This window comes from Pelodiscus sinensis, chromosome 6 (genome assembly GCF_049634645.1).
Source record: "Pelodiscus sinensis isolate JC-2024 chromosome 6, ASM4963464v1, whole genome shotgun sequence".
Lineage (NCBI taxonomy): Eukaryota > Metazoa > Chordata > Testudines > Trionychidae > Pelodiscus > Pelodiscus sinensis.
Genome location: NC_134716.1, coordinates 115837163 through 115856061, shown reverse-complemented (window position 1 = coordinate 115856061; position 18899 = coordinate 115837163). Strand labels below are relative to the sequence as shown.

Here is an 18899-nt window from a genome sequence, read left to right as displayed (position 1 = left end):
CAGAAAAGTTCTTCCCTCAGTCTATCTACTGCCTCTCAGGGACATCGATTAAGTACAGTGACGGGATAATCCCTCCTGTCACTGCAGCAAGTATCTAAACTGAAGCACTTCATCTATGCCAGTGTTTCTCAACTTTTTTTTTTATAAAGTACCTCTTTAAAAAAATTATAAGTACTCCCAATACCTACAGTTTTCAGAGAGACAAGTTTTTTCTACCATTGAAACACATGTGTTTAAACAACTTAATTGTAGCCCGGTGGGCGATGAAATTTTTGGGTATAAAAAGTACAAAAATAATACAGAGCTGTAAAACTCAAAACAAAAATTCAGTTTTCTCCAAATTTCAGCTGTGTTGATGTACCTCCCAGACTTCTCTCAAGTACCCTGCTACTCATACCACTGGTTGAGAAACACTGAGCTATGCCACTTTAGCAATTAAGCACACACACAGCCTTGGTTAGGAGGGAAATAAACCGGAGTGAATACTGACATTACTCAAGTGTCTGGGAGCCAATTAATAGGATATTGGTAGGATAAAGAGTTATTAAAAAGGTGTTCAGTAGTAAAACCAGTATTAATGTTCCAAGACAAAGCTACTTCACCAGTGAGTTGAGCCATCAAATTGATTAAAATCAACAGACTACCCTGTGCATTGGACTATCCTACAGAACAAAAATTACCTACATGCATGAAAAAGAAAGCAGTTACCTTCCACAATGTCTAATACTCTGTTTATGCTCGTTTAACTATAGAAACTCACATCTGCATTGTTCCCTGCTTTCGTCTTTCTGAAATTCAGCTACAGAAACTACTATTACTACTTACCTGCCAATACATTTTCTCTGAAATGTTAAAATTTAATCTCAGAGGTGGTCTCTTACTTCAGCTCTAGAAACACATCTGTAATTGAAGACAAATGGTATAAAAATGGAAGAGAGTCAAAGCCTACAGACATTACAATTTACTGGGCCTGAAAGAAACAGGAACTTGTCTCAATTTTCTGTTTAGAAATCTGGTGGTTTGTCATCAGACTATATCAGTTCTTGACAGGTTGGGAGAATGCTTTTTCAACTCCAACTACACTTGGAGTGGAGTCCCTTTGGATGCATATAATCTAAATCCCACAAAAAAAGGAGAGGAATGAGTATTTTTAACAGGGATGCTTAAAAAAAGACACCAAAGGCACTTATAACTCAGATTATATAGATAATTTAGCTTTAATTGTTCCAGGATTGAAACTTTCAACAAGGGACAATAATTTCACAACTGTACCCCTTTGTTTTCTAATTTTGAGTGTTGAACTATGCAACTAACATTTCACATTGCTTTTTAAAATAACTAGGGAACAAAAACTAACTGAAAAAACCGTAACAACTACCTGTCTCTGCAAGGGGACGTCCTGCTTTGGTCAATATGGCAGGACAGCATGAACCTCTCTACTTCTTGAGTCATTTTTTCACCAAGAAGAAAACAAAGTTTAAATCATGAAAACCAGATATACTCCATTTTCTCAAGTTCAGGCAGCAAAAAGAGAAACACAGAACTGTATTTTGCCATTTTAAAAATGTACACTTTGGGTAAGAACATGCCTGCAAAATCTCCAAATAAGAGTTACAAGCACCTGGAGGGAAGGTTATAATGAAGTGCCTCCACCACAAGTACAGCATTGCTACCATGCCTAAACAGTGTAACACTATTCCTTTACTACTAAAAATTATTATTAGGCCCCCAAGGATGCCATATGAAGAGGGTGCAGTGTGCAACTAAAAATCAGTCCATTTTTAGGAAGCGGAGGCAAGTTTTAATAGGAAATGCAAAGTAAACTGCCATGTAAACTCTAACAGTCAACTAAACTCGAGTAGGGGAAATAATATGCACAAGAAGTGGAAAAAGTTGCTTGAATAATTTTTCTGTTATGAAGACAGAAGATAGATTATATTGACCACTTATGCAGAAAATGCCTCTGCCTATCATCAGCCAGGATTCATGAGGTGGCATGAAAGCAACACTAGCACTAGCAGTTGGATTTGCTTTACACCACAATCCCTGTGGAGATGCTGTTTAGTTAATGAATGAATATAAAGATGAAAACTTATCTTAAACAGGGTTCTTTCATTAATCCACAGTGTTGCAGTGTTAGACATCAAACTATTTTCCAGCATTGATGAACAACAAGAGAATATTTTTAGTGGATTGATCAGACCGCAATTCAAGAATTCCAATCCACAAAATCTCCCCTTAAAGTAATGGCAGTCTTATTGTCCGATAGGACATTTTTCAAAATGTATAAATTATTTCAGGTATAAGATTTAATATATGCTTTAAGTCATGTAGATCAAAAGAATACTCACACGAGAACAAAATTTAGAAGTAGTCTATGAACCAGAATCATAGGAGTTGCAATATGTATTCTTCCTACGTACCAAGTGCGTTTGGAGCAATAACTCATCCCAGGAAGAAGTGTCTTGTCTTATGTGCACAGAACAATCAACGAGCCCTCGACTTTATCAGGTAAACTTTTGAAAGTCCCTGTACATTTGTGTCAGAATGAAAGAAACCTCAGCTGAACTGTACCACCACTTTTCAAGAAGCATTCACTTGAAATCTAATCTATCAGTTCCCACCCTTAAAGGAAACCTGTAAAATACCAGTTTCAAAAGATGAGCTTTGAAGCTGACATTCATAATTTTGCATGAGACTAAAAATCATGGACTAAATAGACACAGTAGATTTATGGATTATTACAAACAATCTGAAACCTACTAATAGCCCTCCTGTCACTTGCTCTCCCACACTCCTTTCCTCCCTATGACTGGAGGGTTGTTAATGTGCCACTTCGACTTCAATTGTGTTAAACTGTTTATGCTGAACAATCTGTTCCACCTTCCATTTAACTCTGAGGCTATGGCTTTGTCTACACTTGAAAGGTGATAGCACAGTGGGGCAGAGTGGCCATGGAAGGAGCACTAGTAAAGAGCTCTCACAGCACTCTAGGTAAACCACCACCATAAGGTGAGTAGCTTACTATACTTTAACAGAGTTCAAAAAAGAACTAGATATAATCATGGGTAGGAATGGTGTCCCTAACCTGTTTGTCAGAGGTTGGAAATGGATGACAGGAGAGGGACCACTTGATTCCCTGTTCTGTTCACTCCCTCTGAGGCATCTGGTATTGGTCACTATCGGAAGACACGATATTGGACTAGATGGCCTCTGAAGATAGAACAAGAAGCAAGGGGCTTAAACTGCAGAAAGGGGGGTTTAGGTTGGACATTAGGAAAAAGCTCCTGTCAGGGAGGTTAAGCATTGGAATCAATTGCCTAGCGAGGTTGTGGAATCTCCATCTCTGGAGATATTTAAGAGTAGTCTAGATAAATGTCTATCAGGGATGATCTAGACCAGTGGTCCCCAACCTTTTTGTGGCCAATGGCACATTCATGTTTTCAGAAGAGTGTGGCGGGCACCAACAAAAAAAGGCGTCAAATGTGAAATTGAAGGCTATTTTCATATTAAATGTGAATTGGGTAAATTTGATACTTAATTTAATTGGATAATTTTTATTTTAATTATATTGTAATTAATTTTTAAACAAAATTCTGCATTTATAAAAAGGGGGGGATATCCAAATGTTGAGCCAAAAAAAGCACCCTCCCCCCACCAAAAAAAATCATGGCACCTTTAAATTTCACACTCCCTTCCACATGGCAGGGGAAGAATGTCCCAAGTTGCTTTCCAGCTGAGAAACTGAAAATACCAGACATTTTACTGGGGGGAGGGGTCACACCAGGGATTTGGATTGTGCCTCAGGGCAGGGGATTGGAGTGCAGGTCTGGAAGGAGAGCTCTGTGGGTGAAGATATCGGAGTGGGAGTAGCTGGGGGGGCTGGACACTTACCGGAGAGACGCGCTGCTCTCCTGTTTCTCCCACAGGACCTGCCTGGCCACATACTTGGGGACTGGTAGGTTCCTGCAGCTGCCATTGTCCAGGTCCAGCCAATGGGCTTGTGCGGGGGGGCGGAAGCGACCATGAGGGACCCTCCCCTGCCAGCTCGCAGCTCCTTCACCACAAAGGTCCCTGCCACGGCTGTTTTGCGTGGGGGGGAAGGGGGCTGTTGCTGCCTCACAGCCAGACCCGACCAGCGTGGGCTTTGCTCCAGCTACTGAAGCGCCTGTGCAGGCTGCCTGCTGCAGTGGGGGCGGGGCTCAAGCCTCCAAAGAGCCGCGTCGGGCTCCCTCACAGGCCCCAGGCTGCCGACCCTGCTCTAGGCAGGGGTGAATGTGAGCAGTTTTAAAACGCCGGTGCGGGCACACACAAATGCTCCCACAGGCACCATGGCGCCCACGGGCACCGTGTTGCAGACCACGGATCTACATAGTACTGGGTCCTGCCATGAGGGCAGGGGACTGGACTCGATGACCTCTCGAGGTCCCTTCCAGTCCTAGTATTCTATGATTCTATAGACCTTTAATGGAGCCAGTATGGCCATTCTTATGTTCACCGGGAGCATATCTCCTAGCGGTCTAGCCCAGTTTACAGAGGCATTTTACAATGCTGTAACTTGCTGTGCTTGGGAAGGCGGGATTGTTTTTTCACACCCCAAACCAGAAAGTTGCAGTGCAGTAAAGTGGGAGTGTAAACATAGCTTATGACTATGCTCTGTACCTTCCAGTACCACCATCTGCAGCTACAGTCATGCCACTGTATGGTACAAAAAGTAGCCACTCTTTATAGGTAAGAGCGCTCCATCCCCACCAACAGGAGAGCACTAGGCTTGTAATTTCAAAATACATGCTAGGCCAACATTCATGCACTTGTTCTCAATCAATCTTGCTCCAAGAAAGTTGCCTATCACTAATTATGAAAAAAACAGCAGCATGAATAATAGTCACTGCTCTTTCAAAGCAGGGCCGACTACAGAGCGTGGGGCCCAATTCTGGGGGCGGGGCCACACATGCGCAGGGCCCAGGCGGCATGGTGCATGTGTTGTATCCCAGAGGCACGACGCATGCCTCGTGCGTCCCAGACATCTCGACGCATGCACTGTGCACCCACACATGCACAGTGCCCCGGGAATACAATGCATGCATGGGCCCCAGGCGCATGCACCGTGCGCCTGGGACATCACAACGCAAGCGCCGTGCGCCCGGAGGCCCCACGCAAGTGTCGTGCTCCCGGCGCACACGTCGCTTCCTGGGCGTGGGGCCCCCTCAGGCACAGGGCCCTAGGCCGGGGAATCAGCTGAATCGGCCTAAGGTCGGCCCTGTTTCAAAGTATCATTGCCTATTTCCAGGGAAAGACAAGGCGGGCGAGATAATATCTTTTATTGGACCAACTTATGTTAATGAGAGAAAGTTCTCTCTCATTAATTGACTGTGGTCCAATACGTCCCTTGGATTGTGCCTTTGGACCTTCCAGTAGTTCTGATTTTACCAAAAGGAGAACCCTTTCCTGGTTGGGATGGAGGGGGTAATTTATTTTCATTGTACTGTATTTTTTTTTAAAGTAGCACTTTAAGCAACATTTAAAGCAAACATAAGCTAATGTGCACATGCTCGGGAAACTAATTTAGCAAAAAGAGGCAAGAACCACTCATTAACTGCACCGCTTACCATTGCATAAACGTTTTTTTTTTTTTTAAAAAGGTGTGTGGCAGAAGCTTTAATTTAATATCTTCTCACACAAAACGAAAAAGGCACTTGAGAAACATTACCTCAAGGTGAATCAACCTTTCACATCATAAGTGAGAGAGTGCAATGGAATCAGAGTAGATAATGAACAGAACTGGGCAACATTTTTTAGATAAAACTAATTTGCTGACCTAAATGTAAACTAAATGTATCGATCAAAACATTTCAGGCCTGTGTGTTAGTTTTCTCAATTCAGTTTGGTCAAAAACAAGAAAAAATTTGAAATGTTGAAATAGTTTGTAGCAGACTGACAATATCTTGATTAATCCGTATGGAATTAAGGGCAGGCCTATCCCACAGGCACAGATCAATCTAACTATGCAATATGATTTACATTATTAGCATAACTCAATCAACATAGCTTAGATCTACTTGCTTTGGGGTCAACACTGCTCTGGGTCAACAGAAGAACTCTCTCATCAACTCCCCCTACTCACCTTGCTTTGGTGGAATACTGGAGTCAACAGGACAGAGACTAGTAAATCAATTTATCGTATCTGTTCTAGACATGATAAATCAACCCCTGCTGGATCAATCGCTGTTGATAGAGCCTGCAGTGAAGACACGCCCTAAGAAAGTCTGATTTAAGCCTACTGAATTAGGGTTGATCCCTTTGCAGTCCATTGTGTTCAAAATGCATTTGTATATCAACAGTTCTCAAAATGAGTCACAATCCTGTTCAGTAGGGTAGTCAGAGCTGGCTTAGACTTTATGGAGCCCAGGGCCAAAGCTGAAGCCTGAGCCCCACCATTCCTAGGGCCAAAGTCTATAGGATTTAACCCTGGGTGGGAGGGCTTAGGTTACAGGCCAAAACTCTTGGGCTTCAGTGTTGGTCCCACCCCACACAGGGCAGTGGGGCTTCGCCTTTGGCTCCCTATCCAAGGTCATGAGGCTCAGGCTTTGGTTCCCTGCTCCTGATTTTTGTTGTCAGAAGGGAGTCGCAGAATTCCTGGTGTATCTGTTACGTCATTGTCTGCATTGTCTGTAGTAGGAGGAGGATGTTAATACAGTTCTTCCATCAACAAGCTTTCTAGCCCTCTCCCTGGAGAGGTAAGCATATACTAGCTCAAATTGGTTTCTACAAGAACCAGACAGACAAAGGATTTTCAGACAAATATCCAAACTGGTTTTAAACTGGCTCAGGGCCTCTGCCAGAACCAGCTAACAGACAAGATATCTGGTCCCCAGAAGGTCCCAGTTCTTAGGGAACAAATGGATGGAGGTAGCATACTGAGGTCCCATAAGAGTTAAGGGTGGCCAACTCTGACTGAAGTTATTCCAGGAGATTTTCTCCCAACATGACAATGTAATGTTCTTAAACTATCCTATTAGAAGCTTCAGGGTTGCTTGCAATAGTTACCAGTAGATTGATGCTGATTCTGGGAGACTCCAGGCTAATCTAAAAAGACTGGGTGCTTGTTTTGAGCTAAAGCTTATGTGATGAACTGGTGACCACAAAGAAAACCCCTTGGGTAGCATGTTGAAGGACTACTTCTGTCGGAGCCTGTAAGTAAGCTAGTTTAGTCTAGTACGCTTATTAGCACACGTGGGTTCTTTTATTAATACGTTCGATGCAACACTTTTTTAAACTTAAGACTAAAGTAGGCTTGAAGGGGAAATACTGTGTGGCAATTAATAACTGCAGCAATTACCTTGTTAACTAGCTGAGAAAGAAAGCAAAGAAGGCCTGCACAGGCAGTCTGATTTTCCTGTTGAATTCATAGTGCAATCAGGAAGCTGGGCAGCATAGAAATACCCTGGCCAGAAGGGTGATGACATATCTTACTTCCAAAAGAGGTGATGACCAGGTGAGCTGCAAGTTTGAAAGTAGGTGACCTTGCTAGACCATAGAGATGGAATATAGGATAGCAGCCCTGAACTGTGACCTCATTCAATTTTTCAATTACACATGTTGATGTTTCTGGCTAAATTTACAAAGCCTGAGATGCCATTCACAAAACCAAGATGGAAGAGAAGGATCCCCTTTTATCCAATGGCCAAGTGGTTAGAGCACTCATGCACAGAGGTGGGTGATCTAGATTTTAAACCTTTTACCTGACAGGATGCAAGGACTTGAATTCTTGTCTCCCACCTCTCAGATGAGTGCCCTTACCAAATTCTATAGGAATGTATTCTGGGTGAGTTTCAATCTCTTCTGTTGAAGCTGCTCCACTTTGTGAAAACAATTCAATATCCATTTAGCTAGGGAGTGAGAGAATGACTATAGCCTGGTAATTGGGGCACTAATTTGGGAGGGATGACAGTCAAGTTCCAGACCTTTCTCTCACATCCTAGGCTAGTGCCCTAACCACTGGGATAGTGAGTTAGAGGAGGATAGGAGAAACCCATCACTTCTGAATCTCACCCTTTGTTCAATCAGTTTAAAATGCCCCATCATGATTTTTTCATTATTTTTCCAGAACTGACAGTGAATAAAACAAATATGGTACTTGTTTACTCTTATTGTGACCCATTATCCAGATTAGTGTAATTCAAGAGTCACTCAATCACTATTCATACATGGCATTTTGTTAGGACAATCCAGAATTTTGTTTTGCTTTGTTGAACTGGCTATTTTATCGGTTAGCATTTGACCTTATATTTATAGGTCAGGGAGCATATATTTTGTGTTTATTTCTGTAATAACTTCTTATAGCATGAGGAGTTTCTTCCACTGATGAGCAATCTCCTGTAAAACCTTTTTTTTTTTTTTTAAAGCAAGGATTGGACAGAGGATAAATCAGGTTGCTCGCTGCCGAAAACTAATGCCCATCATTCCTTTTAGGTTTTTATATTTGGCTCGGTCTGGTCTCTAGTTTAACAGTAGTGGAGGCCAGAGTCTGCATTACTGCATAATTTGAGAACCCTATTAAAATCAGTACATTTAATCTACAGTAGCACCGTTCATTTCAACTCCGCTATTTTGGGCTTACATTAATATAACTGACCCCGAATCTGGCCCAGAGACTTTAACAAAAGTGTCACAGTAACAGAGATTGAGTGAAAATTGCTGCCTATATGAAAAGGCAGATAGGATAGAAAATTCTTCTTTTGAGAAGCCACTCTCTCCTTTTAATTTAATGGCATCAAAGCATTAAAAATAGAATTTCTACTTTTAAAAATTGACTATGGATCAAGCATCAGTGAGAATATCACCCACAGAAATTGCAGTTACACACATACTACAACAGTGGACGAGTCTTCATAAGGCATAAATAAAACCCAAACTGTAGTAGACAGCCACCCCTTGGGGGGAGATCAGGAGGGAGCTTTCCTGACAGCTTTTTCCCTTATGCAGTGTTGTTGTAGCCATGTTGGTCCTTTTTCCCTTGACTAAGCAAAGCTTTTCCTTTGCCATCATTCACAAAACAGAGAAGAATCAGCTCATTCAGTAAATTCATACTGTGGGAATGCTGACTTTAATGGACTATTCATAAGAAAGACGTCGAATGAAAAACGGCATATAATTTATTGTACCAATTTTTTAAAACGCACCATATTAAGGCAACATAAGAGTTGTTCATTTTATGGCTTTCCATTAAAGGATCACGCACACTATTCTTCAACCAGTGATGTCTAAAACTCAAGGGAAGGAACGAAGTGGAACAGTAAATATTAAGCATATGATTTTCACCAACTTCTGCTTTAATTAATTCTGTTTTAAGTTTCCATCATGAAAGTGCTGTAACTAAGACTCCTAAGAATAAGGTCAGATTTCCCTCAGCGGTGTTCTGATCTACCTTACTTGAGAGCAAAGCTCACCCATCATATGTCACGTCCAATGGCTCCTTGCCTAAAACCAGATAAAGGCCTACAGATTGTTAACAGTTTTCCCACATACACAAACATTATTTAGGCTGATAAGTCAAGCAACTAAAAGTTAGGAATGCCACATTTAGAGCTGCCTGTGCCCCCTTGTCTGTCCATCCTGTAAACTGAATGAGTCGAGTCCAGTAGGAAAAAGTCATATGTGATCATGTAATTAAAGACTATCATGATGTATACGGACAATAGGGATATAAAATCCTAGTTACTCAATTAACCGGTTAAACCTTAGATTTAACTGGTTAACCCAGTGTTTCTCAAACTGTGAGTCGCGACTGCTAGGGGGGTCAAGACCAAATTACAGGAGGGGTCGCAGCTGAATGTCTCTCTCCCCGCGGGCTCTGTCCAGTAAAAAAACAAAAAACAAAAAAACATGAAATACCCGACAGAAGCCCGGTGGGGACAATTTTCCCCTGCTACGTCTGGCAGGGGCGGGGGAGTAAGGAGCGCAGCAGAGTCTAGTGAAGGGGGGGCAAGAGGGGGCAGTTGCCAGGCGCCACGCTAGGGGGGCGCCAGGCTGGCTGGGAGCGGAGCGCGCGCTGCTCTGGCCAACATGAGCAGCAGAGACCAGCAGCTGGCCACTTGATGCCTCCCCTGCGAGTTGAGGCAGCCGGGCCGGGCGGCAGGAGCAGCCACTTTAAAAATAAGTGTTTCTCAGTGCCTGGCTCTGCGGATGGGGGGGTGGGGGAGATTTGATTGGAGCGGGGCTCCCGACGCTGAGGATACCTGTCTCAGGGGGAGTGCACTGGTATGGGGGGGATGCTAGGGGGGCCTGCCTCAGGGGGAGGGGTGGGTGCATTGGCAGTTAGTGTGCAGTCCCAAACTGGACATAGTGGTGCAACTTTGGCTCCCCCCTCCCTTTTTTTTTGGCTTAACAACTTTGGTGAGGGGGAGGGTCAAACATTCATTTAGCATTTTAGGGGGTCGCGGTATCACAAAGTTTGAGAACCCCTGGGTTAACTGATTAAGTGGGATCCCACTGTCACCCTCTCCCCCACACTCTGGGCTGTCACTTTGGGGAGGAGGGGTCGACTCTCCCCTCCCCTGGGTTGGAGCAGCCCTCCACCTGCAGAGGGCTACGGGGGAGGCTGCTCCTAGGCACTGGTTAACCAGTAAGCACCACCTGGTTAAGGTGATGCTTACTGGGTAACCAGTTAACCCTTCACATCCCTAATGGACAAAGGCGCTGAAACAAGGAGAATTTGGTTCCCTGAGCACACCTACAGCTTGAGGTTAGTCTTCCTGATGAATACCCACACACTGATAACTGAGGTATTAGAGCTTCTAAAAAATAAGTATGCAGAATCCTCTGTAACGGAAACGTTGAGCAAGCTTATAGAGGTTAATGTTATACAGGGAAACACACACATACATATGCACTGTACACTGTCCATCACCCATAAACTCTCCTGAGGCTCCAGTAGCAATATCAGGCAACTGTCACTCTCATATTTGCCCCTAGTCTTATCATTCATGCCAAAAGAAGCTGAAAATAGCGAGCAGTTTCCCTTTCAGCTCCTTCCTTTGGCTATAAACACACTTGTTTCTTTGGCACTGCCTGGCAGAAGGTCATAAAAATTATATCGATATCACCTGCTATCTTCAGACAGCTTGGTACATTATCCTTGGTGTGCTGTGTCCTCTGTCTAAGGAACCAAAAAGCACACAAAGCTGGTGGGGAGGAGGAAGCCACTCAAGCAGGAAACAGATAGGAGCTTGTTAGCCACAGCACTAAAGAAGTTTTAGAGATCAGTAAGAGAGCAGGGGTTTCAAACTTCAAGCTTGAGTGCCAGTCCCAGCTGGAGCGATTTGGCCTGGGACTTCGGCAGGCCGGGGGAGAGGGGAAAGCTGTCAATTACTGGCTTTAAGCCCCACCCCTTCCTGCCTCACCCCACCTTCTGCCCCCATGGCACCTCGTCCTACAACTACTTAGCTTTGGAGATCACAGAGAGGAGGTAGGAGGAGCCCTAAGCACATCAGTTGCAGGCACCCGCACTCCCCACAACTACTGCTACCTGGGGGAAGGAGAGCATGCTGGGTTGGAGCACACATTCCCCTGCACTCCACTTCCCCTGCAGATCCTGCCACCATGTGGCACCAAGCCCCCTCAGTGATCCCCCTAAGCCGTATGCTCAGGGGGGCAGGGTGTTTAGGGAGGAAAAAAGAGGAACAATTATGGGAAGAGGAGAAGCTTGAGGCAGGTAATGGACAGCCCCCCTTAAATCCTCCTACAGCCTACCAGGAGTCCCACAGGCCAGACTTTTGAGAATTTGATGGTATTTCTGCCTAAGAGAGAAAAAAAAGAGATCTCCCCTTCAGCTTCCTCACTCCCTACACTACTAGGTAGAAGACTAAACCTAAAAATGCTAAAGCTCATGGAAGATGACATCCACCTTAACTTTTTAAGAGCTTGCCCAATTTAACCTGATGCCACCTATGAAAAACCATCACCCTGAAGAGTTACCATCAGCTCTCTCAATTTAGCACTGATATAGTTATCATTAAAGCCTGAAAGCTAGCATCTACTGATGAACAATTCCATTTTACAAACAGACTAAAATGACAAGGTATACTTCTAGAATAAATACAAAAAAAACCCTGCCATATTTGACAAGTGACAAACCCATCCCCTTCAAGCCACTGTTGAAGACAAATGGTCCATAGGGGTGAAGAGGAATAGCCATATTTAATATCCATTGTAATAAAGCATTAACAACTGACTTCTTAAGGAGCTCGATCTTGGGTTCCCCCTCCCCCCAGTGAGTGCTCACATAAGAAAATGGTTCAAGGTGACATGCAGGGAGTAATGTTGAAATCAGTTTTAAGACAGCAGGACTTCTTAGGCACAGCTTAACTAGAAACATTAATGGTTCCTTCTAGTTATTAACCACATACAAAAGACAGTACTATGTCTCTAAAAATACATATCTAAACTAGTGTCATACAAGAGCACCATCTGGTGGTGTTCAGTACACTGAATTCTTCATACCAGTTTTCACTCCAGATTTTTATACAAAAACCAAACATTTATAGGGGCAGATATTGCAACACTGATTCAAGTAAAGGATGCTGAAACAGACCCCAAGAGACAGACTTTCCCTTAGGAAAGAATACCCAAACATATCTCTTGTCAACCAATAAACTGCTTAATATTTTAAAAATATTAAATAAAATAGAGACTTTATAGTGTAACACTAAATACATAGCCAACTGCACCAAGAAAATACATTTGTCAAAACTCTGTTATTCCTTCTCATTATGCTTCCCAGCTGCCAAACTTTATTATCTACAAAACAAACCAACCCGTTCATTAGGCTCCTAAACATTACTCCTAACCAAACTTCCTCCCAAAATCCAGTGCCATGGTGAAGGGGAACAGTGAGGCATCATTGCTGGTTTACTCATGGAGTGGACCAGGCAAGATACCAAATGTGCTGGTGCTGTCTCATTCCTGGGTTGAGAGAAAGGGGCTGTGCAGGTGAGGATATGCGCAGCCACTTGGAATACTTCTGACAGACTCTCAGACCCTGCTGGACAGCATGCATGGCCTGAACTCCACCATTCCTCCTGGGCACGAATGGATGTGGCTGCACTGGGTGTCTCCTTACTGTGGCGCCACAAGCATCTGGGTTTTAGGTCTATGGGCCAGAGAACGACACCTTTCAACCCTCTTCTTATTCTGCACCGGCAACTGTGTCCGGTGCCAAAGAGCAGAATGGTCCCAGGAAGTGCCATGATGGTAGACTCTTTGGTGATGTCTTTTTTTGGCTCCTGGTCTCTAGAAGAGAGCGCGCTGAGGAATTGAAGAAGATGCACTCAGAAGCTGTGCTACAGCACTGGGTTCCAACTTCTGTCAGGATGCAGTCTCGATGAAGATGGTTTTTAGCTACTGTTCACACACTTTTAGAATCCTTGGCTGGAATTCCAGACAGATCCTTGCAGGGGTCTTTCCTGGTGACCTTCACCCCGAGACCTGAGGCAGGATGTGCAAGGGGTCACTTTTTGGCATGTGCTTCTCATAGTCTTTGCAGGTCTTGAAAGCCAGCGACCACAACATACCCCAAGAGTGATTTGGGGGGAAATGAGGGAGGGAAGGCTGCATCACAACTCCTCTAACGGCACGCGCGCACACACACACACACACACACACACACACACACGGGATGTTAAATTTCGAACAGTCGATGGGAATTTCCATCGACTGCTCAATTAGTCAATAAGAAGGGCACTCACTATCCTGCTGCACCTCTCCCTTTGAAATATACAGGAGCTGCAGGCAGCTCTTGTACATTTCAAAGGGTGAGACCTAGCAGGTTCCCGCTGTCTCTCTCCCTTTAAAATATACAGGAGCCGCCTGCAGCTCTTGTATATTTCAAAGGGCAAGATGCAGCAGAAACCCACACCAGCGGGGACCAAAGCAGTCCCTGCTGAGGCAGGGTCTCCTCTGTGCCTCTTCCTTTGAAATGTACAAGAACTGAAGACGGCTCTTACCCATTTCAAAGGGAGAGGAGCAACAGTTGGACTGGCATGAATGGGACTGTTTCAATCACCACTCACGCCATTTCCCACTGTCCTCTGCCTGTCCTGCCCTCCATGGAGACAGTTCTGGGAGGGAACTGGCTTTTAAGCCGGCTCCCACATAGCACTGGCTTGTACTCCCCCCACCTCCTTGCCACCTCTCTCTCATAGAGGCAAGCGATCGGGGAGGGAAGCAACTAGTTGAGTTCCTAGTCACTTACATCCCTAACACACAACACACAGAGTACTGCTGTAGCAACTTGCAAAAGCCAAAGCAAGTTCCAGCTACCATTGCTGGCTGGACTCCCCTTATCCACAAGCTTATTGACCCCTCAAAAAATTCTAGTAAATTGGTGAGGCATGATTTCACTTGCCAAAAACCATGTTGACTCTTCCCTAACAAATCATCGTCATCTATGTGTCTGATAATTCTACTTTTGCTTCAGCCAATCTGCTGGGTTCTGAAACTAGACTTACCTACCTGTAACTGCCAGGATCGCCTCTGGAGCCTTTTAAAAAAATTGGTGTCACATTAGCTATCCACCAGCGTCTGGCACAAAAACTGATTTAAATAAGTTACAGACTTCAGTTAGTAGTTCTGCAATTTCACATGAGCTCCTTCCAAACTCTTGGGAAAATACATGTGTGTCCTGGAGACTTACTACTGATCAATTTATCAGTTTTCTCCAAAATCTCCTCTAATGACACCTCAATATGCAACTGTCCCTAAAATATCACCTAAAAAGAATGACTCAGGTTTGAGAATCTCCCTCTCATCCTCAGCCAAGAAAACCAAAGCAAAGAATTAATTTAGTTTCTCCACAATGGCCTTATCATTCTTGAATGCCCACCTCAGGAATACCTCATTAACTGTAGTACCTACAAAAAGGAGAGAAATGTTAAATGAATTTCTTTTACTGTTTCATCTAAAGCAGTGTGTTGAAGATAAAGAGCCTGGGTAACATAATCTGTGCATATTATATTATCCCTTAAAGAAATAACAGACTCAATATATTTACAATGTCCAAGAGAAGGCTAAGCAATACAGGGTAAATCCAAGTCTGGGGGTGTGAAGGAGTCATCCTGCAGCATAACCAAGACTGGTAAGATTCAAGGTGTGTGCCTGGCTGCAGCAAACAGACATAATTGGAACTGATTTACATGCTGGTGACCATTTGTAAGCAATGGAAGCTACAACAGCAAAGCATTATAAAGAGCTTCCCCAGGCTACAGGACAGGATTGTAACAGCTAGTCATTTGTCTGGATTGTGCCCTGGTATGTCACAAGAACATAAACTCTAAGGGTATGTCTACACTGCACAGCTATTTGAAATAAACTATTCCAGAATAGCTTATTTTGAAACAACACAACTACACTACAGGGAAGCCTTAAAATTAGTCCAAGGCAGGCTGAATGTAGACATCCTATCTCGATTTAAAGCCTCAAGAAGCACTGGGGAGGAATAACTTAGAATGGCCCTGGTGAGGGGCTATTTCGAAATAGCAGCAGTTGAACGTCTACATACACCTTATTTCAAAATAGCTATTTCAAAATAGGTGTTCTTCCTCGTAAAATGAGGTTTACAGTTTTCAGAATATGCTGTTTATTACAAAATTATTGCTAAACAGAATAGCCATGCAGATGGTCACATTGTTATTTCAAAATAGCGCTAATTATCTCGAAATAACAGAGCACCCTACGTGACCCTATCAGTAGCAAACTTATATCTCAGTTACCTGAGATGCTGAATACCCTCAGCTCCCATTACACTCATGAGCGTTCAAAGGGCTCAGTACTGGCAGGATCAGCCTCCTATCTTACACACTGCTTTATTTGGCTAACACTGGAAGCTATAGGTTCTTCAAAGGGGCAACCATCTGTTGTTCTTCAGCATCTTCAGAGGCCTATTAAGCAAAAAAGTTTTCTAGACTTACTGCTGATCCTTCTTGGCTACAGAGAGAATGAAGGCCATTTACAGCAGCTAATAGGAAGAAAAGAAGCTGCAAGAATGAGAGAATATGGTGGAATGGTATTCCAATACCCTACACTCAGGTAGGTTTTCTACACACATGCCTCCTCCCAATTAACAAGTCTATTTTGCATTCAGAGTTCTTTGGCACCACTGTTAATGGATCTGTCACCAACATTCAGCCCTTCAGAAAATAACCTCTTACCTGTTTGTTGGGGCAGTAAAACTAAAAGAAAGGAGCTGATTCCAGAATGGGTCATTCTCAGAGACAGCTTCTGCTCCCGATAATCTTTTTAAGTACTCGTTTTGTGGAAGCTCACAGATGCTGCTACTGTTTGCACCCATTTTTTTATTTGATAAATTCCTTTTTAAAGCTTCATTTCTTCAACAAGCCTACAAAAAAAAAAAAAAGAAATATTTAAAACCTACTAACAGGATTATGCACATCTTTGGCACATGTGAGGGACAAACAGAACTTACCAAACTAGAAACCAATACATCTCTAATTCCATAACAACAGTTGCTAGAAAGTGCATCGAAGCAGGTTAGAATAGTTAGTTTTCAACAGTTTAAGACATATAATTATATCCAAGTTTTTAAAAAAAAAATCAATTGGCATACATTCCAGGCCTTTTCCACTAGTTATTTGTGGTCAGAAAAAGAACACGATACAACAGTAGGCAAAAGGGAAAGTAAAATTTAAAATGTAAGGAGGCACATTAGACCATTATTAAAAAATTTAGCATTTTCAAAGTTGTGTACAATTATTCAGGGAACAGCCAATTGACACACTATTGGCAGAGGTGTATAGTGAACACGTAGCTACATGCAGCAATGGAAAAGCTGTCTGTGCATATTGCATTGCAGGCCCATATGCAGGGGGGCGCGAAGGGTGCAAATACACACACACACCCCCACCCCGGTCCTTCATGGTCTGCCATGTCCATGGGGCCATTTCCACGTGACCTAGGGAAGGTGGGGCGGTTCATTGCCCCAGCCTCCCTCTCCCGTGCTCTGGCCAGCTGTGGGAAAGCAGGGAGGTGTGCTGCCCCAGCCGGAGGAAAGCAAGGAGGCGCGCAGAGAGGCGCGCTTCCCCAGCCTCCCTACCTTATGTTTGGGTCAGCCAGGGAAGGCTGGAGCGGATTCCCCCTTCCTCGCTCAAGAGCAAGGCCGGGGAGCGGGCTAGGCTGGGCCACAAGGGGTGGGGCTGCCACCAGCCCCTCCCACAGCTTGCCCAGTCCTCCCCCTCCCCCTCCCCACACACACACACACAAAAGAAATTCCTGTGTACAGGCCTGCACTGTGTAACTACCCATGTCACTAGCAAAGGGCTCCCTGGTGCAAAAGCCTTTCACTGTAGCAAGGAAAGGCTCTGGCAAGGAAGATGGGGGGACACTGTGGAAAGACTAAAACTTTCCCCACTGCTTGTCCCCTGCCAGAATTTTCCCTGCTGTGGGGACAGTTTGCAGCAACCAGGAGGCAGTGAGGAAAGGCTCCAACAGCAGAAAGGCTCTGGGACACTACATCACTAGAAATGGCTATGTATTATGGGAGTTATAGCTTGCATGAACAGAGGCTGCGAAGGATGCATACTCAAATACATACCCACACCCGTCCAGGATGTCTTTAGCTACCTGCACCATGTTTCACAGTCTACATTGCTATTTCTACCTGGGCTAAGGGAGTTACATGTACATAAACATGATGTTGCAACAAAATCAGCATGCAATGTGAATGAACCCTTGGGCATGTGACTGCCATTGGCAAGAATGGGAATCAGGCAACTAAATTTCTGTAAACCACTCATGAATTTCCCCTTCTCTACAGTCAAAGCCACATCAAGGTCACATATATATATAATCACTTTTAGACAAATAATTTTAAGCTAGATCAGGTGACGAGCCCCCTAACTCAGAAGAGTCTGATAGCTATTCACTGACCTATGTGAAATAACCTGGTGAGTCCCAGTCCAGCTCCTAATGAAAAGGTACAAGACTAAATGTTCATAACAAATTAACTTATTTTCAGAGGTACCTGCAGAATGAGGTAGCAGCATACCATAAATTATATGGGTAAATAAGCACATTATCATTGGCTGTGCTGCACCTACCTCTGTGTGGAAGAATGAAGTCCTCCCTTTTTAGACTGTTAATGACACTTTCCTATTTTTACAAATGTTAATTAATGAATCCACTAGAGTTAGAAACTTGCCAAGTGCAAATGAAGCTTAGAAAAAAATATTTAGATTAAAAAGGAAACGTATGGAGACCTAATAAAAATAACCAGTCAGTCAGTACTCCAGACAGCAATTCCCAACCACCGGCCTGCAAACCACCGATTGCTGGGCCACAGCGGCTGCTGAAGATTTTGCACCACCAACAGTGCGGGGGCTGAAGGCAGCGGCAGGAGGCACTTCCTTCCGTCCTCCCTCATCCCACCCAGGTAAGATGGCAGCCCTGCCTGGGCTCCATGCTTTCCCTGTCCTCCGCCTCTACCCATGGTAGCTCAAGACGCGCTTGGGGATTGAGGGGGCATGAAGGAGAAGGAGTGCACCCTCTCCCAACGGCCTGTCCACACAGCCAATTTTCCCAGCAGCGGCGCTGGGGAAGAGACAGCAGCAGGAAGACGAGGAGCAAGAGACACTTTCCTCCTTCTCACCCAGGTAAGATGCTCCCTCCTCCTCCCCACCTCTACTGCAGATGGACACACGGTCACAGGCACAGAGGTGACTGAGGAGGGTAAGTCACTGAGAGTCAGTAGATCGGAAGTGCCTAAGTCACTTGAAAAAAGTTTACCCTAAGTGACTTGCCCAAGGACACTCAGGAAGTTTGTGGCAATACAGGGAATCCAACCTCAATGGAAACTTTCTGCTGACTGGAGGAGGAGTTGGACGTGCTGG

The 18899-nt window shown here is 44.1% G+C and overlaps 1 protein-coding gene across 6 annotated transcripts in view; it reads right to left on the bottom strand.

The window, feature by feature from the left end:
* The window catches only part of DYM (dymeclin), a 322698-nt gene that overhangs the window by 295067 nt on the left and 8732 nt on the right, over positions 1–18899 (bottom strand). For all 6 annotated transcript variants that reach the window (XM_075932691.1, XM_075932689.1, XM_075932685.1 and 3 more), the window contains one exon: positions 16206–16393. In XM_075932691.1, the coding sequence (XP_075788806.1) occupies positions 16206–16345 (140 nt within the window). In that variant the 5' untranslated portion in view covers positions 16346–16393. The remainder of the gene's footprint in view (positions 1–16205; positions 16394–18899) is intronic.